At 39.4% G+C, this 26190-nt stretch overlaps 1 protein-coding gene across 1 annotated transcript in view; it reads right to left on the bottom strand.

Annotated features, from left to right (window-relative positions):
* LOC122988782 (cadherin-2-like) overlaps positions 1-21465 on the bottom strand; it is a 102839-nt gene extending 81374 nt beyond the window's left edge. The window contains exons 1-2 of the mRNA XM_044361397.1: positions 21170-21465; positions 16214-16355 (exon numbers count right to left, since the gene is read on the bottom strand). Coding sequence (XP_044217332.1) covers positions 16214-16355; positions 21170-21211 — 184 coding nt within the window. The 5' untranslated portion in view covers positions 21212-21465. The remainder of the gene's footprint in view (positions 1-16213; positions 16356-21169) is intronic.
* Between the last annotated feature and the right edge of the window lie 4725 nt (positions 21466-26190).

The following is a 26190-nucleotide window of genomic DNA, read 5'->3' as shown; positions in this document are numbered from 1 at the left end:
CATGGAAAAATAATTTGGAAACAACAGTAATTCTATTTTACTCCCATGATTCACATATAAAACGCAATTAGCGGCTGCAGCAGCAGCATCAGGTGTTGTGGTACACCTCCGCAGGGTTGTGTGGAGGTGCGGGGTGCGGTTGTGAGCATGTTTATTTGTAACCCGCCATGAAACAATCAGAAAATAACGTTTTATTCCTCTCATTCACCAGCTTTTGCGACACCACTGCTCGCTCTTCTCATCCACTCTCTAGCTCGCTTGGCCACTGCTTCTCTCTCTTTCTCTCTCTCCACTGTATTATGGTATATAAGGGTATTTAGACATCCTGAGGGTATGATTTTCAAAACGGTCAAAAATTCAGATGCTCTTCTTTCTGTTAACTGATACAGAGATGTTGTATTGAGGTGATATACTGTAGTTCTGGTGGAACAGGCAGCTAAGCTGAGAAAGATGGCGACTGCGAGTGGTATGAAGTCAAGAAAATATCGGCACATATAACATTATCTTGAGATGACTTCTTCCAACTACAAAAGCAGTTTATTAGCCATATGATTTTATTCAACTGCCAGTCTGCCACCACCACCCGAACATCATCTCCGTTCAGCCCACTAATGTGTTGGCATCCACCGTGACAACAAGTGTCAATGGGTCCTCCAGCAATAATCTATGGAAGAAAGGCGCTTATTTCCCATCTATTCATTATTCTATGGGCCATAAGTATTTAAACCCAGCAAGACTTGTCTAAGTAGGCTAATTGCATATTAGACACACAGCATTGTAGGCTAGACAATGTCATACATGCTACGATGACTTCATCCACCAGCAGCTCAGCTTTTATGTTTTTTTGGGGGGGTTTTTTTACACATTTTTTTCCTCCTTTTGTTTTATCGTGCAGGTATGTGCTGGTGTTTGTTTTAACAGAGTGTCTGCATTAACATTTTCTGACAAGAGGTAGCTCATAGGTCACTATATTCCCAGAAATCAATACAAATACAGGCCTTACACAGACTGCTCATGACAGACAGACCACAAACCGACTGTTTGCAGCACACACCAGTAAAACACCAGCCACAACTAGCTAAGTAGCTATCAGCTAACCAACTAAACCAACCTGTTATCATCAGCCTATAGGCCCATATCCCTATCTTTAATGTCAACACACACGATAAATGTATTCAATAACTTCCCTTCTAGCTAACTAAGTTTTACATACATACACAACCATCTGTTTTAAGCGAGAAGTTAGCACCATGCAGCTATTCTGCCTGTAACCATAAGTCTGTGGCCTACTTCTAAGCCTGGCAACATACAGCTTTTCCCGAGCTGAATTCAACTCAGTTGGGCCTCTTCTCTCAAACAGAATGCTTGGATGTAACTCACTAACTAAAGTCTAATTGCTAAACTGGTTTTATCAAACATTAATAGCTATTGATCTTCAAATATATCCCGGACAAGCCTCCAAATTATATTACAGACTAGTCAAGTCTAGGAGTTAAGGGCTAAGTATCAATAATAGTCCTAACCTGGAGTGTGTAAAAAAGGGGAAAACGAGGGAGGAAACAGAAATAGATGGACTGATTTCCAAGACCAGAGAAATAGCCGGGAGGTGGTTTAGCTTATTGAGTTCGCGGGCCTGTTAGCAGGTTAGCAGTTAGTCGGTCCCTCAGACACCTAACCAATGCTGGTCTTTGCTCTCAAGAGCGGCAAGCTCTGTCTGGGCCTTTCAGTTCAGTTTAGATTATTGGAGGATGGATTTCCAAAATGAAACAGCTGGTTTTCCACCAAAGTCCATGAGCAGGAAAGGTATTAAGCTGTAGTGTGTCCTGAGTAGCACTTCCAAAAACTGGCGTCTCTCATGTTGACTCAATTTGCACCACTCATTCAACTGTCGCACTCCCCCAGCTGAGCCTCATCACGTCATTAGATAATGATGCGCGTCCTTTTTATCAACACACAGCTTAACCACACCTCATTAGTATTTCTCAATGAAAACCAGTAGAAAGTTTTTAGGAAAAGGAAAAAGGAAAAAGAGGAACCACAACCCCCCCCCCATCACTCCAAACACTAATTTGTGCCATTGTTAATATAAAAATATTGATTAGTGCTGCTTTAAATAGCTACAACTTTGACCATCATCACTACAGATGAAGAGGTATTGTAAGACTTTCACAAATTCCTGGAAGATATATTTTCTGTAAGTATTAATGCTATTTTTAAATTCAAATGTGAAGAAGAAAAAATCGACTTCATTTAGAATCACTGAGAGGAAGAACTCCAGTACTTCTGTTATTCTCCTTCATATCCCTCTCTTGCTTTCCTTTGTATGTTCATGAATTGTAGTCATAAGACCTCAGGCTATGCTCAAATTTTGCGCTCAAGTTTAAACATTTTCAACTCACGCAGACTTGTCATAGCTTCAATTTGTATAGCGCAGGATGAGTCCACATGCATCTTTGCATTCACTTGTGCCACCTCTAAAATTTCTCTCATTTATTTTGAGCACATCATTATAGCACAAAGCGAGCTTTCACAGATTTCTCTAAAGGCAGATGGTAGGACTAAAACTAGGCAGATGGCAAAATTACTTCCAACAAGTTTGTCCTCTTCAAGTGGGTAGAAGTAACATGGTTCAAGTTCATTTGGACTATGGTCTCATTTGTTTATGGTAACTTTATCTGTCTATTGGCCCGAATGGTTGCATGGCAACACGGCTTAGCTCCCCTTGCTCCAACACACAGACACACTCCTCCAGTTTTACCACATACATACACGTTCTGCTTCATTGAACTAGAGTGACCTCCCATTCACTCCTCACACTGTAGTTTCTAACAGCCTAACTCAGCCAGGGAGACTTTTCACTCATTCAGAGCTGGACTTTAATTTCATCGTTCTTTGGCAGAAACCATTCATTGTAGCACCATAAATCTTCACATTTTAGCTGTGATTTCAGTCTCTCATCCGTCGCATGCACAGGAATTAAGAAACGGTGTAGTGATGAGCATAAAACAAGAAAAACTATGGCTGCGTTCCATTCAGATTAAATGTCACTAACTCCTGGATGCTAGGCTGTAATTACAACCTCTGCATACCAGTGGTCCAACTCGGACACCACACGGAGGAAACACTCACTGAGGAGAATACTGTAGGCTTACAGGAAAAAACTCTTCCTCATTTACATGCTTCTATTATGTCAGTGATGATAACCTCTAGGCTTTTGGCAGCATTTTCAATGAAACTACCTTCTTGTGCTCAGACACAGCCACCCAAAAATTCACATACAATCAATATGCATTAGAAATGATGCTGTCTATATGTTTTCAATTACAGTGTGCATTACAGATCATATTAACATATTCCAGGGTTTATCTGGAGGCTGATGGATCTCAGTGGTGAGATGAAATTGTACAGATAATGTGTTAAACTGTGATGAGGTTCATGATCTCCCCATCTTTTCAGTCTAGCACCAGCATTGCTCATACGGCTACTGCCATAGCACATCGCTGGGAAACTAGAGAACAATATGGAACATTTTTAAATGACAGTGCAGAACAGTGGGTCTGAGAAAGAGAAACTGACAGCTGACTGACAGCATTCTCCAATTTGCTGTGAGAACATCCAGCGACAGGAAAAGCAAAAAAACCCCAACAAGACCGAGACTGAGACAAGCTCAAGATAACAGAGAGGACGTGTTTAGACCAAACTCGAGACTGTTCAATGTCAACGTGAAATGTTTATACAGAATATATATGCTAAGTTTTCCTATAATATCTGCTCCTGACAACCAAAGAATGATTTTCCTACTTATGTTTAACTAACTCAAAATAGTTACCAAGGTATGTTTAAATATGACTCCCATTCAGAAAATCTCAACTTCTCTCTAGAAATACCAAGTAAATCATTTTTTTCAGCGAGTCATTATGGTCTCAATCTCTAAATTCAGACCCTCTAATAAGTGTGCTGGTGAAAGTAAATTATTGCTCCGTTAATAAGATTTGAAGACTTATAGTAGCTTTTATGTCTGCTGTGTAGGTGTTTATCAGGGAGTAGGTGTGATTGACAGCTGTGATTGACAGTTGGCTCACCTGCTGCTCTCCCCAGCTCCGGGCCTCACACTGAGTCAGATTATTGTCACAATATTTCACCAAATTACTTGATTATGATACCTGCCCTGTTAGCATAATTTATCTAAAGCAACTAATGTTAGTCCAAGTGTGCACCGCTCAGTGTTTCCAGGAAGCTATTGTTAGCCTGGGTCCAAGTTAGCGGGGTGTGTTTCCTGAGCGTGAAAGGCACCCCACACTCCTTATTTGGAAGTTCCTGGCTCCAAAGGGAAAAGATGGCGCTGACCATAAGCAGCAACTCTGGCCTTCAAACGGGTGATGTCACACTCTCTACGTCCATCTTTATATACAGGGTGTGCTTTGAACAAGTGTTTTAGTGCTTTGTAGGCCTCACCATCCACCAGACCTTCTCCCTACTACCTCTGTGCAATATAAGGATGTAAATCACTTTCTAAAAATTTGTGAAGAGCATATTCCTTACATTGATGGGACCATGACCTTAATGTTGCCTAGGCCACATCCTGTTTGCCACCATAAAAAATCTCAGCCAACCACAGCCACCCTCCTGGCACCTCGAAACAGGAGGCATCACACTCACATTCACGTAGACTGAGGGCGTGGAGTTGTTCCACCTGTTTATGGTTCACTGACTGTAAGTGTTTTTTATTGATGTAGATAATGATGATATGATGAAAGAGGATAGTTTTGGTTTTAGCCAGTGAGGACATGAATGAACCCCTGATTGGCTATGACAGGAGGGGCCCTGCCTGCTGACCACTGGCAGTAAAATAAAAGGCCACTGTTCCTGATTGGTGGTGACAGAAGCCTCCCACCTCTCTGACAGCAGTCCCCTTTACTACATTTATTAATTTCTCTCTCTCTGTCTCTGATCCAGCAGTATTTCCAGTGAGTGCACTGGTAAAATAAGTTTCTAGATCACTGGATAAAAAATGTGCAAAATTGTATGTAAAGGTCAGTTAGTACTTCATTTTAAAGACAATTCTTTACATGGCAGAAATGATAATATACAGATATTTTTACTCAGGTAAGCTTGATAGGTGTAACTGATATACTGTATACCTTCTTTCTTCTTTGCTCCTGATTGATGTAAGCTACCATCAACTCAACACTTCCTGATATTTATTCACATTAAAAGCCTTCCAATCAAGAAAAACAGCAAATATTCACATTTAAGAGGCTGGTTCCAGTGAATTTTTGGCATTTGTATATTAAAAATTACTTCAATGATTAATCACCTTATCAAAATACTGTTAATGTGGATGAATTTTCTGTCATTGACACATTGTTTAATCAACTGATCGTTTCAGCTCCAACAGATTTGAATCTATGAAGCACTTTTAATGCAGAAATTCTGGAGGAAGTGTTGAGTTTCAGTCATGGTAGCTTAACATTGTTCGGGGGAAAAAGTCAAAAGTTGGACGCCTGACAGGACTCTTGCTGCACTGATGGTTTTAGTGTTGTGAAAATGAACATTATACTAAATTTATCAAGACAACAGTTGGGTTTGCAATAACAAGGGAACAGGGGAAATTAGAAATAAAAGCCTGACACTTTATAGTAACACGTGTACAAGGCTTTGCTATTCTTAAAGCCTTATTCTGAGTGGGGCCAAAACCAATCTTTGTTCTGACAGTGGTGCTAGAGGAAAGGTCATGAGGTTATTCAACTGAAAAGGGTTTACTGTCTTGGGAGCATTAATATGCTCAGCAAATTTGATGTCACTCTTCCTTTTATTATTATTCTGTTATTCCAACACGTTTTCCCATATTAATATCCTATATTGACTCATTCTAATGTGTTACATATAGAGCTGCATCGATTAGTCGATTAATAAAACAGTAAGAGAAAATTAATCACCAACTATTTTTATAATCAATTAATCACAGAATCATTTTTTAAGTAAAAATGCCAAAATTCTGTGGTTCCATCTTCGTAAATGTGAATATTTTCTTGTCTCTTTAATCCTCTATGACAGTAAACTGAATGTCTTTGAGTTGTGGACTGTTGGTTGGGACAAAACAAGACATTTTAGGTTGCATCTTGGGCTTTGGGAAACAGTGATCGACATTTTACTCCATTTTACTCTATTTTCTGACATTTTGTAAACCAAATGACTGATCCATTAATCAAGAAAATAATATATTAATCATTAATGGAAATAATGGTTAGTTGCAGCCCTAGTTAAATATACAGTAGCATTTTGTTAACATGTGAAACCAGACACAAATAAAAAGTATACAGTTCATTCTCAGTTAGCTGAATTGACTGAATAGTACATCATTTTACTAAGATGTAACTGTCAGTGATGGAGGCTTTACAGCCATTTGGTCCCCAATTTGTTAACACTTTTGTAGTTCACTACATGGGAGATATTGTAGCTGTCTGACACTCCCAGTATCACCATTATAAGTATGGGGCTGACTCAAACTGTTTTTCCCACTCAGCTGCTCGCAATTACAATCTGAACAATATGATGCAAGCACAGCATTAGTCTGTCCAGTAAGTTTCACTTCAATCCAGCAGTTAAGATTTTGACATTTTGTGTGTACTGTGGGTGAACATGTTTGCTTCATGATGGCACAAAAGCCAAATGTCAGGGGATTGCCAATAACACTAAAGACATCTAGATCAATTTTAACAGCCATCTGGCTGGCAGCAGGGGCCGGGTGACATGACAATATACACAGACAAATGACAGAGATTTGTCAAAGATTTATTCCATTTCTACCGAATAGCTATCCCTTTAATATCTTTTAGACCATTGAAGACAATGTCACAAATCAGTGAGCTGGCCTGTATGGCATTGGATTTACAGCATCAATGTGATAAAGTACTTTGATTTATCACATATTTAACTCTTTCCCCACCAGAGTAATTTTTAGAAGTTGCCAGCCACCGCCAGCACCACAGACTATTCAGTTCTATGATTACGTAAACAGGGAATCTTCTAGTTTTAGTCACAAATAACACTTTTGTTCTAGATTCATTCATTCATTTTTTATATTTTTTTGAATGTTGGTCATTTTCAGCAACTATTTTCAAGCAGAATATCAATTTCAATAGTTCCAAGGCTTGATCAGCCATAAACCTTTTGCCGGGCATTTTTCTAGGTGGGCTGGTGCAAAATGTTCTCCATGCGTTAGGCTACAAGTAGCATTAGCCGTACATAAAAGACCTCTTCTTCCTCTTCCACTGCATTCCGGTGGTCCTTTTCTTGTCCGGGTGACCTATTCTTGTCAGATGCTAACCCTAACAGTGCCCCCTATGGTGTAGCAGTGAAAACGTCAAATCTCTTCAATGGCGGGGAAGTGCTCTGTCATAAATGACGGGATATATCAATATCAATAGCAGGAAAAGAGTTACTTAAGCAGATATTCTAATCAGGTTAAACGTGAAATTTTTTTTGTCAAAATCTGTATCACTATGTATATCAGTATCATACATATCATATATATATTTATATATAGCTTGTTGGAGGATTTTATCTTACAACTTGACATGGTACAAACAACAAGTTTTAAGTAACAGACACTACGTTACATTAGATACAGAAGTGAAAACATTTAGGAGCAGTGAGCATCCCATTGCTAAGACGTTAACAAGCCTCTGAGAAAAAAAACGACGGCAGGAGCAGGAATCAATTGCGAGGGAAAAAAAGGAGAGTGGGACTGATTCAAATGAGTGAGAAAAGGGGAAGAGAGAGAAAAAGAGAGAGAGCTCTCATTCTGTATCACGGCTGCCCTTCCCGAATCCGGCTGTGAGGGGAGACAGTGATATATGAGGCTAGAATAAAGTAGGGTAATCCCCTGCATGACAAGAGAAAAGAAAGAAATGGGAGAAGAAAGGGAAGAGAACAGAAAAAGAGGGGGATTTAGAGGGAGGATGTGGGGAGATGAATGTGTTTGGTGTGTACTGGCTCATGGGATGGGGGGTTTTTCCACGGCTGTGTATGGCAGCGCTGACCAGCAGCCGGCTGAATGAGGCCGTATCACTGACTAACACTCACTGCCTTAATAGGAAGGATGGATGGGAAAATGGGAAGGTCAGAGCAGTCGGCCCTGCCGCACTCCACAGGAAATACAGGATAGCAACTGACCTCAGCTTGACTCATACACACACACACACACACACACACACACACAGATACTGTACACACATGCAAACACAGCAAAAGTATTGCAGCTCAAATGTTCACACCCACATACTGTATCTGGAGAAATAAAAACACACACAAATACGTACACATACTGAAGATGACAAACAGGATGAGGAGCCACACACACACACACTTCCATGGTAGCTATGAAAGTAAACAAAAACCATCATCTCTTTCTCAACAGATAGATAGTCATTATAAACACACACACACACACACACACATAGGGAGGGACTATCCACTGACTAAAACACTGACAACAGCTGAATCAACTTTCCATTCCCGGATTTATTTTTGTTCCTTTTGCACGGAAACAGAAACCTGACTAAGTCACGAATACTTTCAGGCAGTTTCCTGTAAGTGTTGAATGAAAAATTCAACTGCTTTTTTTTTTTTGTTTTGTTTTAATTTTAATTTCGCTGATACTAGTGCCAGGAAGATAGCTGAGTTTTGAGCTGATACCAAAACAATTTCACTTTTTTTACTCTACATTGAGGAATAACATCTTCCTCTACAAACCCATTTTTTATTCGTTTAGCAAAAGAAGCTAAACTTTTTAAATGTCTTAAAAACAAGCAGCTGTACAAACAATTAATCTAAAATTGGCAACATTTTGACCTGAATCAGGAGAAATCTGTGTTGAGGTTCAATACCCAGCTTGACATTGTATCTGTAATAATATAAAAAAAAAAACCCCAAAGATCAGGATTGGACCATTTTTTTTTTGATGGATCACTGTAAGCTTTTTATAAAATTAGAGAACTCCAGAAAAACGCCAGAGGACAGATTTTCAAACAATGGACTTTATCATATAACCTTCAGTGTTACTTCCTGTTTCCTCCTACTCTTATCAGTCTGATAGAGGCTGATCTCACCTCTAACCTCCTTTCCCTCACAACCCATCCCCCAGACACTCTGTCTGTCTGTTTTTAATTATGTCTCTCCCCTCCATCCTCTCATTAATAATTCAGTTTTCCTCTGCTCCAATTAAATAATTAACAGCACCCAGAGCCATCAGATTGTAACCCAGCAAAGACACCATGCACATGCCCCCAAATTATCTTCAAACAGCTCAGTGAGTCCCTTACATCCTGCTACAAACAGAGCAAGGTTATCATCCATCATCATCCAGTCTTACTGTGTTTTTGAAATTATGGTGAAGCAGAGAAAAATTCTATTTAGTTTGAAAACATACAAAAAAGAAAAAGAAAAATGGAGCAAAAAGCTAGGTTTCTGAAGTTGGTCTAATAGCTAATTGAACTTATACTGTAACTATTGGACACACTCACTTCTGATTGGCAGGCAGCTGTCCATTAAAGTTAAATAGTGGGACACCTAAAGCGAAGTTTGGGTCAACAGTTTAAACACTACAGTACTTTTTTCTAAGAAAGATGAGTTCACCAGCTAATTTTAACGAACAGAATATAGCTACAGTACATCTGTAAGACAATACGCTTAAAATGAAAATTTGTTAGACTCCAGTCAAGTTTTTCATCACACCAAAACTTTATTTCCTGATTGTTTCATGGCAAACAAAGAGAAACGTCCTCCCCGCTCCCTAAACTGGTCCTAAATTGGTACTAGAGTACTTCCTTGTTTTGTGAATGAAGCGGTATACAAGACAAAACAAGACCATCACTGCGAATCAGATGTAGCACAATAATCATTTTATCTCAATTATTTTGTTTTCATAATCACTGGAAGACAAAATTGTGATTGAAAAGAAAATTTGATTTTGAAAAATTTGAAATTGATTAACTGTTTACACGAGAACAAAATGCTGACCTGACAAATGCTAAAGTGCAGGCTAGCGTGACTATCTGTAACATAACAACTTACAGAAAAACGTTACTAAGGCTAATGCTTTCGTCAGATCTAAAAGGCTAACTGACAGGCTAACGTAACTTATGCTAACCTGAGAACAAAATGCTAACCTGACAAATGCTAAAGTGCAGGCTAGCGTGACTATCTGTAACATAACAACTTACAGAAAAACGTTACTAAGGCTAATGCTTTCGTCAGATCTAAAAGGCTAACTGACAGGCTAACGTAACTTATGCTAACCTGAGAATTACGAGAACTCTCATGCAGGCCAGTAAGTTGTTATCATGACAACACAGCATTGTTAACTTTGTATTACCTATTAATATGACATTAATTATTATAGTACAACATATACATTTAGCCACATTTAAAGTCAGTGGCCAAGATTCAACTAGTGTTCTTCATATTGGTGAGCTAACAATGATTCCCTCTGTATGCATATTTAAGTATAAATGGTGAGCAATGTGAGACACAGGAAGTCAGACTGATGGATCGAAAATGACAGACATCATCATTTCTTGGTGTTTCTAGCATCCTGACTGCATATGATGTAGCAATTAGTGTTTGTTACATTGTATAAACAACATGGCCTTGTAATTTGTTGCTTAGCCAGCTCACCTACACACACACACACACACACACACACACACTGACAAACACACTGAAACACTCTCTCTTCTTGTATCCGTAGCCGCTCTGTCAGCTTCAGTCACTGTTGCCTTGTTACACTTCACAGAGCCCATACAAGCCCACTGAAGCACACAAACGTGATCATACACACACACACACACCATCTCAGCTATGTATTATTGTAGGATTTTTGCCTGGTCCTTGCTTTGTTTACGTATACATATTCGGTGTGGTTAGAAGACTGGCTGGTCAGCATTGTTTCATACATTCCTTCAGAATAAAATCACAAAATCACAACAAAAACAGATGAATTCCAGCAGAGGAAAGTCACTTTCTGACCTTAATTTCTCCAGGGAAACTTAACAGCATAACCCTGCTTCATATTCATACAGGGTTACATACATGTTCACACTGGGAGCTGCCCTGTCCTCTTTAAAAGAGTTTCTCAGCTGTAGAGGTTGTGAGACATTTTTACAGTCAAGGGATAAAAACTGGCAACCTTCCAGTCAACATAACCCTCATCTGAGCAGACTGAAGCTAAACTATCTGTGTTTGGTGCTGCAGTGAGTCTACTAACACAATCAAGCTCCAACACAATAACTACAATTCCCATTCAACGATATTAAAAGGCAGAATGCTCTTGACAGTGACAATTTACAGACATCAAGGCATTTCTTATATGGAGAGAATAAGCAGAGGCAGCTGCAGGCCAAGACATTTGTGTGGAGATATTGATTATCATCACACATCTCCTAATACAGACACGTGTAGACACAAGGCTGAGAAAAACAAGTTTTTGTCCAATTAAAGTCGGGTTTCCATGGGATGTCATCAGTAAAATATGGGGAAGTAGAAACCAAACCAGAATGTATGAGAGCATATATGAGGATCAACACATGAAGTTGTTTTTGTGCCTTAAACTGCAAGGATTGCAAATGTAATAGTTGGAAAATGTTTATTATCCCAAGAAGAAAAGCTCCGGGTTAGCTCAGAGTGCATGTTTAGCTATTAACTTCAGCAATCTGAAGAGCTGCCGCGGTTACCAGATTTACCACGGTAACGCAATCACGTCAAGCCGACCACAGACGTCAATCTGATCACCTCTTCACTGCTGAGTGAGTGGCTCAAGTGATGGGACATTAGTTATTCTGTCAGGCTTGACAAAAAGAATGACGGCCTGTTAATGACAACACTGGAATAAAGACGGACATTAAAACTATAGAAGCTATAAAGAATAGACTACTACAAGAATAAATGCATTCGAAAAGTTCACCGTATTGGTCCAAATATAAGATTTTTTTATAAATTTTATATAAAATATAAGATGTTATATGAATTTTTTCCTGGCAATACGTCTGAAAAAGTGGAGTCATCTATATTCTAGACAATTATGTGTTCATAACATCAGATATTCTTTTTGAATGGATAAAGTAGCGGTGTAAAACCAACTCCCACACAGTGTTGCATTATAGGCTGTTTGTAGTTGTTGCTAGGCTAGTACGTGTCTTAAAGTCTGTTTATAGTGAGTGTGTTAGTCAGTCAGTCCTAAAGAGTTTCGTTAGTCCAGTTTAACCTGCAGGATTTTCTGAAGGCTTGTGTAACGTATTTTTTCTGCCACAGAGGAAATAAATTCATGACGAGTGAAAAACGAGTCCAAAGAGTCTTCTGATGTTTCTACTGCAGAAATGGAATATGTCAAGCTGCCAAATACCACTGTCACAGATGATAAGGAGCTCAAAAAGACAAACAGGCAGTCTTATGAATTCTCACTGCTGGAGAAAATCATTTCCAAGAGCCTGGTAGGAGAGTGTGTGAGTCTGTAACTATACTATGATGTAAGTTATGTTCACGGACGACCCGCTCTACCTCCTGAGCCACAGCCGCCCCAATGTGCACTCATTTCATTTCAGCTCCGAGCGTCGACTGCATTTTGTTGTCATTTATGTTCGTGCAAAGTTTCTCTCTCCCTCTCCTGTTTCACCGTGGGCGGGGCTGAGCGCTCCATGCATGTTTGAGTGTGTGTCCTCTGAGCGGAGCAGAGGAGAGACAGTGAACCAGGTCAACTTGACGACACCTAACTACACTTGTTGCATTACTGTAAGTGCAATAAAAGCTTTGTGAGTAAAAAGCCAATAAGAGTAATGTAATCCACGTAAAAGATGAACAGAAGACGACGGAGAGCTTTTAAATCATGATGTTACGATGGTAGAGCTTCAGTGGTTGAGGACTGTCATTCATCAGCGATGGATAATGGCATCGCCCATTGGCCCAACCCTACTTAACGCTTTGCAGTCTTTCTTCTTAGTTAGAGTTTCATTTCTGGAGCTCTCAGGGAAACCACCACTTAGGTTTGGCTGTCTTGATATGATCTTTTATATCTGCATTATATCTGCGTTTTTGCAGTGTGTGTGCAGAACACAGCTTTTTTGTTGCTGAGTAATTTACAGAGGAAGGAGTAAACCTCCTGGAGCTCTTTAGAAAAGACCGACTTTCTCTTCAGCATGACAGCTAACCATTAGCATACTGTCAGAAAGAGCTGCAAGTGTCATAGGTTAGCGACAGCCTTGACAATGACACATTAAATGACTGACACACATACAGACAAATCAGTGTTGAATTCAGATGCGTGGTGCACTTTTTCTGTTTTTATATTGGGTTAGGTAATAATGAGTGGGACAAAACATGATAAATGTCTATGTAAGCCCTGAAAACAGTTATAATATTATAATTATTATTTTAATTATGGTGAAAACCAAGACAATTTGGTAGTGAATGCTGAAAACCGGAACATTTTAGTGTTTTACAGATATTTGTTGGGATTCAGGACACTCAGCTTGAAACTGGGACAATCCGGGACAAACCAGGACGTCTGGTCACCGCTCATTAAATCCTATATCAACATAGTTTCTTATGATTAAAGCTTTGCTGGTATACACTGCAGTGAAACAGCAGGATTTTCATACATGCTGATCTTACAAACATAACCAGAACTTGTAAAGAAGTCGAACATTAGGAATTTCATGCTAACGTTAGTTTCTTATTTTTTTGTGCTAACGGTATTTGTGTTAGGGGGCTTCAGTGCTTTCACTCGTGCTATCAGTTGATGGTTTGGGACACTCACTTCATTTCTCACTACATGTAGAGCTAACTTCCACGAGGTTTGTTAAAAACAAACGCAGATGTAAGATTCAAATCAGCATCTTCACCAGTGGGAAAGCCAACACCATTCAGGTTCAGCAGAGCTGTCTCTCATCCTATCTACAAATATACACTGCTTATTGATCAGGCTGCTGCTAATACCCCGAGGTCCAGTCAATGATACTGATCACTCCAACCCCTCTGACACACACAGCATACAGAAATATCACGCTCATTGATTCTGGTTCATCGGGTAAACAACAACTGGCTGTGTAATCCATGTTAACATATTACTGCAGACTAGGGTTTGACCTATATGGGTCTAAGTCTATTTTACAGTGAGCCTACATAACATTTGAAAGAAGACATAACACAGTCTTCCTCTAGCAAATGAAAAGTTTCATTCATGAGCAATAAAATGTCCGTTCAATTCAGTACACTCAAGGATTTGGTGCTACAGACTTACTTTATCTGGTAAGACCAGTGGCCTATGGTGGCTAACGTTAGCTAACGTTACCAAACTTTAGATAGCCTAGATATTACTGTATAACTGATATCAATGAGTCAGTTCACTTACATTATGATTCTTCTCTGCTTGCACTTCAATTTACCAATGTCTTGTAGTTGCCACACTGGCCACTGTTCAGCAGGAGTTACATAGTCTTTCAGAAAACATTTATAACAACTTGAGTTTACAGTATTGGGACAACCAGACCGTAACGGACAGTTTAGCTAGATTATGTGAACCACTTTTTTTAGATGTACGTTTTTCCCCCCAACCTATCTGATTATCTGACTGCTCATATTTGTTGCCCCATCTGATGTACTTTTAGCAAAGTTGCCACAAACCAACATCTCAGCAATTACTCTGGGGAGTAAAAAGTTATCATAACTGGAAGCTGCAATGAGAAAAATACCATAGCATCTATATAACCTTCTCAAACAACTCCTGCAGCATAATCCTCTTCTCCACTGTCCGTTTGTGTGCTCATTATATTTCTAACATGTCATCATTGGAATCCTTTTTAACCAACAAGAATTCAAGCTGACCACAGCAGCAGTTCTCCACAAATGAAGAAACTACAACCTTTTTGCAGCAACCTTTCAATCATGGAGTTTGAAATTCCAAAGACAGATTTTAGATGGATTATTGCTTTAATCTTGTGCCAGACCATGTAGTTCCTTCTTTTTGTGTTCTTAGTATTAGGACTGTCACTTTTTTTTTAACAAAATCAAGTTTGAATGAATGAGACCTAACATGGAACTCATTCAGTTTTGTTCGAATTCAACCCATCTTATCCTAATCCTAAACTACTTTGTAAAATTGACACGGTTCCGTTCATCCTTTCCTTCATGCTGCTTCACTTGAGTGTCTAACAGTTGACTTCAGGTTTGTTGTTATGGTAATGTTAAGGAAATTGCATTTTTTTTAAAAGGCAGCAAACAGCCTTACTTTAATCTAAAATTTTTCCATCTGTTGTGTCAAATCTAAAACGCTTCCACACATTACTCTTCAGATGGTTTGGCGCCGAGATTATCTGTTCACGGCTCGCTAGTTTTCTCTGTTTTGCATTAACAAAGAGAACAACAATTGCTTAGTTTACTGATAGAGCAACAGGGCGTGGAGTAGATCAGACTGACATGCAATTAACGAACGCCCCCCGCTAGAGTACAAGGCATGGCCTGTTGCACTTACATACACTATGAATTTCTAATTCAGACAGTTCATTACAGATTGAATATTTTATTTTTCTCACACTCAAACATTAGTTAGAATTTTGAATAAAAACTACTTGGTACAGGCTAAAAAAATAATCAGATTTAGCATTCAGATCATCAATCAAAAGCTCCACAAGAAAAACAAGAAGTTCTCCACAAGTTTACTTCTTAATACTCATGATGCTTACACCAATATAACATTATCTTTTCTTGGGTGTTGAAGTAATAGAGATTCCCCAAGAACTATGCACTTGTCAGGGGATAAAAACGCTCTAAAACCACCTCTAGACCACCATCCAACATCTAAACCTTCCAGGAGAAGAACAAGAAAACACTCAGCCATGCTTTAACAAGACAATGAGAAGAAGCTTGATACACCAGTCACAGTTGTGTTTCATCACAGTATTTAAATTATAGTAAGGACAACGCAGACTAGACCACATTTATTTTAACAGAGGGACAGTATCGGCTCAGTGTATCAATCTAATCCTACTCCACACTCAGTCTTTGCAAAGGTCAGTCCTCTTGAAGCTCCATTATGGTTCAAATATCAGCGGGACTCTTAAACAACCCCCACCCAACAGCAGGGGATTATTACTGGAGCTGTCCTCTCTTCAAGTCTGTGTGCGTGTGTGTGTGTGTGTGTGTGTGTGTGCGCACGTACACTGACTGTTGAAGACGGCCTGTCCCTCTGCCAGCTCTTGGTCCATTTCGATGATGTATTCCTCCTGTGTGAAGCCCCTCATGCATGGCAATGACCCCCGCTTGCTAGACGAGCCCTCAGCCTCTCCACCCAGAACAACAACCTGAAAGGAAAAGACAGGAAGATGAAAGAGAATGAGAAACAAATTCAGATATCTGCACGCACATTAGACAACTGAATCTCGATGCCCTCACAACCTTTTGTAACTTTTTGTCTTCTTCAAACAGAAGGGTGATTCAGAAACCTCATTCAAAACTCCATTTGTAATCTGGAAACATGTACAGCTGATAAAACAAGTTTGCAAATCATAAATTCTTCATAAAATATCTACTTTATAAAAGCTGAGTTCTGACTGAAGCAACATGAGCTCTCTGCCATTGTTAAGGTTGAAGGTAAATATGGCAAAAAATAAATAAATAAATAACGAGGAGAGAAGCAATTAGCACAAACCAATGATTTAAATTTTCCACATTTTTTAAATTGGGATTGTATCTTTCAAGAGTGAAGCAGAAGGAAAATGGTCTCTGTCAAGGGGAAAATAAAATCCAGTTCAGCACCAGTCCAAACCAAGAGACCAGTATTAATCACCATGAAGAGCAGGAGACAACTGGGTCAATTAATTTTGATGATAATTAGCGTCTAGACTTTTGTCTCTCCTGTTGTTCGAACACAGACCACCACTCCCCTCCCCTCCACCTCCTGTGCCACATACACACACACATATCCCCGCTCCTCGGCTCCACAGTGCAGCAGAAAAGCATCTGCTGTAGTTTGCTAGCGTGTGTCAGTGTGTGTCAATGTGTGTTAGTGTGTGTTAGTGTGTGGCGGTGTTCCTCTGTGATTAAAGCAATGAAGCCAAGAGGGGTGCAGTGATTTGCTTCCACTTAACCCAAAAACTTTAAACCCTCACGTCCTCGCTGCCCATCCTGACATGTTTGGAAAAGGTGGGGGAGGGGAGGGGGGATTTAGCACGGCTGGCTTTCATCTCTTCCCCTATTAGCAGAAGGAAGGAGGAAGTAAATACACATAGCAAGACTCTGGTGTGATGCTGTGTTTCTGCATAACGCTGCACAGGTTTCAGTGCTGACATTTAGAGGGCGGGCAAAAGTGAAATGGGGAAGAAAACGGGAAGAGGACCCAGAGGTCATGCGAGGGCTGTTTCTACTCCAGCTCAAAAATGTATCCATTCAGAGTAGTTAGTTAGTTACTTTTAGGTTTCAGACTGCTGGTCAAGATATGTGAAGAATCTGTTCTTTGGGAAATGTGATGGACATTTTATAATAGGCAGATTAATCAGTCATAAAAATACATTTAGTTTCAGCCCTAGTTTATTAAAAATGAAACTGTATATTGCATACATACACTTATTGCTGTACTTTTATGTTTCAGGTCCTGATGTCTCATCAAGTATTACAGAATCTGCCATAATCATATCTACATCTACACATACAGATAAGAATGCTTTAACTAGGATCATTAATGAGGACACTAATAATCTTTTTAGCTACAAATGATGATTTCGTCCGACAAATAAAGTGTTTGTTGTTGCCTTCTTGGTCTTCATTCTGTATGGATGTGGACCCTCTAAAGCTTTGCTTGGAGTGAAAACCTCCACAACCCACCTGACCTCTTTATTAGAGGCAGGGCTGCCATCAGCACACGCTATAAGTAAGAGAGGTAACAGGCTTGGGATTGAGCATCAGCTTCATATGCATGGTGATCTGCTGGGTTATGTCCTACAGCATCATGTCATGAAGTTGCACCTTCTTCATGCGGGAGACAGATTGTACAGTACTAATGGAGAACAGGTTATCAAAAGAGCACAAACAAAGAAAGCCATGAAGAAAAGAAAGACATATTGTGAACTAGACCCCGAATCAACTATGCTTCCCGTCCACAACCCTATACTGAAGACAATTAGAGAATTTCATTTGTAAGGTTCCACCTGTCACACAGGTCGCCCATTGAGAAAAGAAGATGAGTTGAACAATAGCTGTCCTCCCTTGCTATTGGCACAAAGAATGACTCTCGTACTATTATTAGTGCTGTGACTAAAGATTATTCTCATTATTTCTGAATCACTGATTAGTCCAATAAATGTCAGACAATAGTGAAAAATTCCCATCACAAGCTCACAGAGCTGAAGGTGACATCTTCAGGTTGTTTGTTTTGTCCCAACAAAAAGACTTGAACAATTCATTATAATTGTGAGATTAACTGACTGTTGATTGGCTAATCCAGGGATGGCCATGGAGAGCCAACAGTTTTGCAGATTTTCATTCAAACCAATGACTCCACCCACTGATGAGCTTCCAGAGGGGAGGAACTCCTCATGGAAAGCACCCGTTGATGTGATCAGTTAAAATGAGGAAGTAGACTCTCTGCTGGTTCTCCTGGAATAATCCATTAACTGACTAACATGTATTATGTCCTGGAACCTACAGTAGTTTGGCAAAATTTGTGCAAAACACAAATGAACTGAATTCACTATTTACAGGCACAAACAACAGAGTCTTATTTATGTTACCTATGTGCCTAACATTTTGGAAACATGTCCTTGCTTATTTGCTTAGTTCATGTGTTTTTTTCAATAATTGATTAATCTTCTGGTCAATAAAATGTCATCATAGTGCATTATATTTTCCCAGACCCAAGAAGATATTTTGAAAATTCCTTGTCTTGTCTGATCAACAGTCCAAAACTCAAAGATATTCAATTAACTCAACTGAAGCTACAGGCTACTTCAACATTTCTGCTTTCAAAAATACTTTAAGAATTCATCAGTTATCAAAATGACTGCCAATTTATTTTCTGTCAAATGAGTAGAAGATTAATCGACTTGTTTCATCTCCATAATCAGCTAATTATTTCAGCCCCACAGTAAACTATGAGCAACCTATGTGTCAGGATGTGTTCCATGCAGTCTCATAAAGCTGGACTCCTGCTGCTTCTTTCTGTTGTCTGGATCAGTTAATCATATTTCTTAAAAGTATATTATTTAAAATGTAATCATACACCGCAACCATACATATTCCACATTAGTAAGTGTATTCAGGAGAGATACCTGTCTTACATAACATTATTAATCTGGCACAGTTGGCAATGGAATTAAAAGGCGTACATAAGAATATTATCCATGATGCAGACAGAAAGCTAAACACACCTGGACTTCTATTCCATCCGGTCCAGCTCATGTCCCAGACCTCATCTGTTTGTTGATTACATGTGTTATCTCTTGTAGCAGGACTGGGTCAACACACAAAAGGTACATTCATACAACACTACTCTATATACTCAGTGAGTGGATTGAATAACTGTCCAGCATGTGCGTAGAATTCTGTATGGTCAAAGTCTACTTTCCAATCAATGGCTGGCTATAAGGTCTTTGCATCCATGCAGTCGATTATACACTGGCACTGAGGAGGAAGTCTTTCTGAGTGTAGGAGAGAAGAATGGAGGAGCTGATTGGCTGTAAATTATTTTTGCTATAACATTTTATGACTGACAAGCTTAGGGCAAATGAAACCTGCACCAATATACAGTCATTCTTAAGGATTCATAAATCCTCACACATGAAAACAAGAGTGCTGATGATTCGCCTAAAGCAGAGTACCAGTCTACCCATCATACACCACAGGTTTTCATGCCTTTCATGCAGCCATTGGTGTCTGGTGTGTTGCTAAAATGACTGGAAATGTATGAAAACACATCTGAAATGAATGGTAGACTGAGGAAAACGGTCAGCAGTAATAGAAGTCGCATGTTGCTTGTAAATGAAACAGACCATAAAAATGTTGGTATGGTCCTTTAAAAGTTATATTCTTACCTCTGGGAATGTGCTGAACAGCTTTGATACAAACATCATCACTGTCTTGACTGTCAGCCAAACACACACTCAACTCTGTTTGAAAATGGGGGGAATTCTTCTTGCTTCACGCCAAACCTCCAAGTAATGAGATTTCAGACCTTATGAAAATAGTCTTCTTTAATTCAAACATATCAGCCTAATGTCCACTTTCACCAAGTGGCAGCAGGGGAAATATTTAAACGTTGGCTCAGAACAGCAACATGATAGAAGCAGGGTGTTTTTTTTTTTTTTAACATTTAATGGATTTGGTTAAGAGCACAGGATGAGGAGGCTTGAGAATCAGTATTAAAATAGATGCAGTGCTGAATAGACTGCTTAATTGAGGACCAGACACGACTCATAAAACGTCTTAAACCTTGTCCCATCACGTCTACCCGGTTATAAGAGGACACATAAAACTGCCATCTTTTAAATGGAGATCGGTTTATGCTCGCCACAAGATTTAAAAAAAAAAAAAAAAAAAAAAACGATGTATCGGGGTCTCGATTCACTCAGGCTAAACTGGATTACAGCCCAACAAAAGTCAACCATCTGATTTCAGCTGAAAGCAACATGAATTGTGTCATAAATGAGATGCTGGAACAGGCGACGGCAGCAGCCGGTCATCCAGGATGGATGGATGTGTGTTCAACAACACACACACACCTCGTTTATGCCTTTTTTTTCCTCTGCTTCTACAGCCGCCGTTTCATGTGAAACTCTCAGAAGCACACGGTTACACATGCATTTGTCTTGTTAGTTTGATAAATGACTCGGAGCAGGTCTGGGGATCAGCAGCGTTTTACTGCCACTGTGTGAATATAAGCAGCTATTGTCGGCCCCCGTATAGTCGACAAATGCAAAGATTTAAAAAAAATAAACTCAGCTGAAGCGAGTAAAAGCAGCACAGATGCAGAGTCAATAATAATTTCATTGTCCTCCTCCCCTCCCCTGCAGCGCTCCTCTCTTGTCTCCTCTAACGGGCATCAGTCTCTGTTTGTTCTGCTCTAGCCTACCGCAGCATCCGCCAATCGGAGCTGACTCTGTGCAAAATTGGAAATATTTTTTACCTGCAGAGCCGCCATCAGCATCCAAATCCCAAAAAGATGCATTTTGTTGAGTTATAAATTCCTCCTTTCCAGAACCGACAGAGTCCTTCGCGCAGCGCTGGACGTCAGATATTTAATTCCCGGTAAACCCCGGCGGCATGAGGCAGCCTTCCTTCCTCCACCAGCCCTCCTCTGTGTCTGCCTGATCTGCCCGGCACAGCGGTACTCCAGCCTGCCTGCGACTGACTTAACGCCGGCCCCTTCGCGCCTCAGTGCCGCCCTCTAACGGACACCAGGAACACTGAGCCCGGCTGCAGAGACGGACAGTCCACACAGGCTATAGGTGGTTGCTTGGGTAGTTTATTGAGACTGAATATATGAAACATATCTGATATGATCACTGCTTGAAGGGATACACCAGCAAGTTTGTGATTAATTAATCAGTCAGTTTAGCAATTAAGTGATATTAAGCAAACGATTTGTCAACGGTTGGCTCCTGCTACATTTAATACATATTTTTCCATCCAAAGTGGAAAAACATGCAACACAACCACCGAGTTTCAAAAGAGATACTGCCAATTACTGGAGCCAGAAAACTCTACTTGTGGCACCAGTAAGGAAACCTGATGGCACCTGAAGATGCCTGTAGTTGGCAGAGACACCTGACAATCAAGCAAACACTTCTCTATAAACGGGCAGTCCAGCGATTTAGTATCACAGTTTCATAATGTTTGGGAACTTTCCAGAGGCAGGTTTTAAAAGAAAAATGAAGTGAAAATGAAAGCAGCAGAGGCTGAGATATACTGACTCATGGGTGAAGTCCAAAAACAGCGGATACTACACTTCCCTGAATGCCGCTCAGTAATAGCTTTGTTTCGTTGGACCATAGACCACTGACTGTCTGGTACAGTTGATCTGTTTCAGTCCTCACTGGTACTGAAGTGAGTAGTCTCACATAAAAAGAGACATTGTGTAAATACTCTGTACTTTCGTTTAATCCTAATATTTCCTTAAAGGCCAATTTTACACATAAAAGTTAGTTGACTAGTTAGTTGACAGTTGTTTAATGTCTCCGGTGACTCTGGATTTTTCAAATCTGAGATAATTACAGCCGTTTTATAACAAAAATCCCTATGTTCTAAACTGGAAGTATGGAGCTGAAGAATCATGGGTGCTTAAAAGCAAAGGACGGATGAACAGAAAGATATTATCAGATGCATTTTGGGAATTGTAGGATCCAGCATTTTTGGAGCTTGACCCAGACTATGGGCTAAGACCCCATTTCTCTGTCTGTCACATGACCCTTGCCTTGTACATTGTAGTGGTCCCTTGAGAATGTACTGCATTGCTTCTCGTTAATGTTTGCCAGCTCTGCTTACATCATTTGCATATTGAGAAATGATCACAATGCAGGCATAATCAAGATAACAAGAATGCTCATTAATACCAGGTGAAAACACAAATCAAGGGTATTAAAAGGATATTTCAGGATATTTCTGCAGGATATGCTGCATTCATTTTGACCATTCTTTTTGGTTTCTTTTTCTTTTTTTCTTGAGATTCTATACCCATTTAATGGAGGAACAATTCCCAAAAATGTCAGGGGTAATTTTGAGAATGTAACTTCTTGTGAAATAAATGATTACACTTATATTTCTACATCAAATGGGAACACCTTTAAAATAATTACAGCTCCAGTGTTGCTGTAATGACTCACTCTTGATTTCAGCAGATTTACACGGTTGAATATGGTAGAAAATCTCTTGATAGCTCACTGTTTGACTAGGTGTTGATTCAAGGTGCAACAATTTGATTGGACAATAATTGTAGTACCTTGCCCTTTTTTGCATATTGTATGACCACATTTACAATGACACAGTCATTAATATCAATGATTTAAAAAAAATGTCTGATGAGTTTTCTTGCATTATTATTACTGACAGAGCAGAAGTGAGGCTGGTGATTTGGAATGGGTTTTGAAAGGCACCGACAAATGATATCATCCCTCTGATATCATAAAATCAGATCAGAGAATGCTTCTGTGTCACAGTAACAAATTATGCACTCTGTGGTTTCAGTCGGAGGAATTGTTTAGACTGATTTCCCCTCTACATACTGAAATGTGATCATGTGTGTCTTTGGTAGAGCACATAGCACACTGGTGACAATGGTTAATTAAAACTTAACAATATCAAGGAGCAGAATGACTCCCACTGTCTAACATCACATTCAGTCAGTACTCTCCTTCCTCCTGTTAAACAAATATGACCTCATCCTCTCCACTTTCACTGTTACATGAGAGCAGGCTACCTATCCACTCCTAAAACCAGAACTCATGGTGTCCCCCAGGGGAGTGTCCTGGGGCCATTATTCTTCTCCCATTCTACTTATTAATGATCTAAAATGTGATAACTTTTTTATGTGAACAATGCTTTGCTCTGCATTGATGATGTCACATATAAGAAGAGGATATTTTTGATCACTACTAGCAACAGAATAGGCCATTAAAAAAAAAATCAAGCTAAAAAAAATACCCAGAAATTTTAATTAAGGTAGACAATTTGCTACCACTGTCTGGTGCAACATTTTCTCACAACTCAATTAATTAAAAAAAAGCTTCAGACTGTTCATAAAATAACCTTATTAGGGTTATATCCAAATAATCCTCAAGCACATCCGGACCTGGCACACTTTCAAACTCTCAGTTTTATTTAATTAGTGCTAGTTGAAGAGACAGATGTCAGAGTCTTCACTAGAAATGCAGAAATTTTGACAGGAGATGAAACTTCACTGTTCCCTGTAAGTTCAAGTTTAGGTTTATTTTTCATTTGATGAGTAAAAACAAAAGAATGTAACATCTTAAGTGTTAATATGGACAGAAGGAACAATTACAATGACCAATAATAATCTTTCATAGGCATGTGAGTATTTTATTGAGATGGATGTTACCCATAATGCAGTTTTAAGGAGTTGTTGTACTCAAGACACTCAATTTGGTCAACATTAATATTATAATGCTAAGCTAGAACAATCATTGTTAAAATTTTATTCAGTCGTCACATTCAAAGTGTTGCCAAGTGGGAGTGCAGTTTTAAACCATGACCTCACAGAACTGGAATAAAAACAGATTTACTGTGTGGCTCTTAACACCGACTTTACACATATTTGACGAGCATGCAGCAGAATAAATCAGGCTTGAACTGCATGTTCACCTAATCTGATGTGATGCCACTGAAGGAAGTCAGCTGAGAGTCTTGTTATGTGTGATAATGATACATTGTATTGCAAAGGGCAACATATTGATTTGTTCATATCCTTAGATAACCCTGTTGGTTCCATTTGTTGAGGAACATTCACTGTTAGCTTCACAATGATAATGTGATGACATCTAACATCTGTGATACTCAAAAACAGATTTTTCCTGATAGTAGAACCCTAGGGATGAGTGGCCATCGGGTGCACTGCAGGGTTTTCCAGAGTGCCACTACACAAATTGGTGCATTGGCTCATAGAAAAATAAAACTAAAACACAACAGAGAGAGAGAGAGAGAGAGAGAGAGAGAGAGAGGCCCAGCCAAGCAGGCTGCATGGCCTAGAGTGGTTCTGTGTGACGGTCATCTCCCTCTCATCTGTCTCCCTCCCCTCAGCCAACTAAGTTTGGTTCAGTTGGGTCCCTTGGCCCCGCCCACCTCTTTACAGTTCTGTGGAAGTATCTTTTATTATTGTTTTTGTCACACTGACCCACTGGCTCACTTCACATGAAAAACGTTATGGTGGTGCTGAAGAGGTCCAAGAAAAGAAATTAAATCATGAAAAACAGACGCATCCAAATGCTTCAAATAGTTCTGTGCTGAGTAGTAGTAACTCTGCATCCAGCAGCGCGTCAGAGAGGAGGAGCAGAGTGACAGAGTGGATTCAGGGCCACAGCCCACTGAGTGCGGTGAAAACACCAGTCAGAGTTTAACATCTGAAGCTGGAAAACAAGAATAAACTCATCTGTGTTGGCAGGATAATGTTATTTAGCTCAGTTTACTGCTCTATGCACTTAACTCAAAGCTAACAGAACTACATTACAGAAAGATTCAATAGAGGAAGAAAACCACTGAAATTAAGTTTGTTCGCTGTGTTTACTGCTGCACATTACACTAATAGTTGTAGTTAGTACAGAGAGAGCGGAACATGAAAAATACAAAACACCTGTACAATGTAATACAATGCTAATGGAACAGCAGTAAATACCAGTTACCTTACTTACCGAGTTGTTTGCGTGTTGACTCAGCTATATGGTCATTTTTGAGGCTGCATTAATAGGTTGTGGTGGTGGTGGTGGTGGTGGTGGTGGTGTTGTAGTGGACTGTATTATATGGCAAACTGTGTCTGATATTTCATCCACCTCCCAACTATATACAATTATACAATTATATAAATAGATCATTATAAGTATATTACATCATACAGGGGTTTCTATTTCATGTATCCTTCTACAAATGATTATACAGTGGAAAACGTCTTACCATATGATTGACACTGGTATATTTATTACATGAATATAAAGTAATGAAAAGGACAGCATCGCAACAGCTGTTCCAAACGCTTGTTGTTTTGCTGTTGCATCTCATTGGCTTGTTTTTGGACGTTTGTCATAAGCTTCAGGTAGACTACATTTTTCATTGAGAGAAAATTACTTTCTTTTTCCTGTCATGATTTCAATGTGCATGCAGCACCAGCCTCAGTTAACCAGCCGGAAAGAAGTTCACTCATCCTCTGTTATCTGTTATAACGATGGAATCAATGTGTTAGCAAACCTATTCACACATTCAGCACAAACAGAGAAACATTTAAGTCCCCCTCCACTCAAAAATATGTTTTTCTCCTTCTTCATTGTTGTTGTTCAGTTGTTCTCTTGTCTATGCAGAATGTAATTTACAGTGAAGTAGAAGACATCTTCTACTATCTTCTCAGTGAAACTTGAAATGAAATATATTAACATATTCTTAGATTCTGGATTTTTAATAGGGGCAAAAGAGTTGATGTCATTTTAA

Source organism: Thunnus albacares, chromosome 9, assembly GCF_914725855.1.
Source record: "Thunnus albacares chromosome 9, fThuAlb1.1, whole genome shotgun sequence".
NCBI classification, from domain to species: Eukaryota; Metazoa; Chordata; class Actinopteri; order Scombriformes; family Scombridae; genus Thunnus; species Thunnus albacares.
The sequence above is the reverse complement of the archived record's forward strand: the minus strand, read 5'-3'. Positions and strand labels throughout refer to the sequence as shown.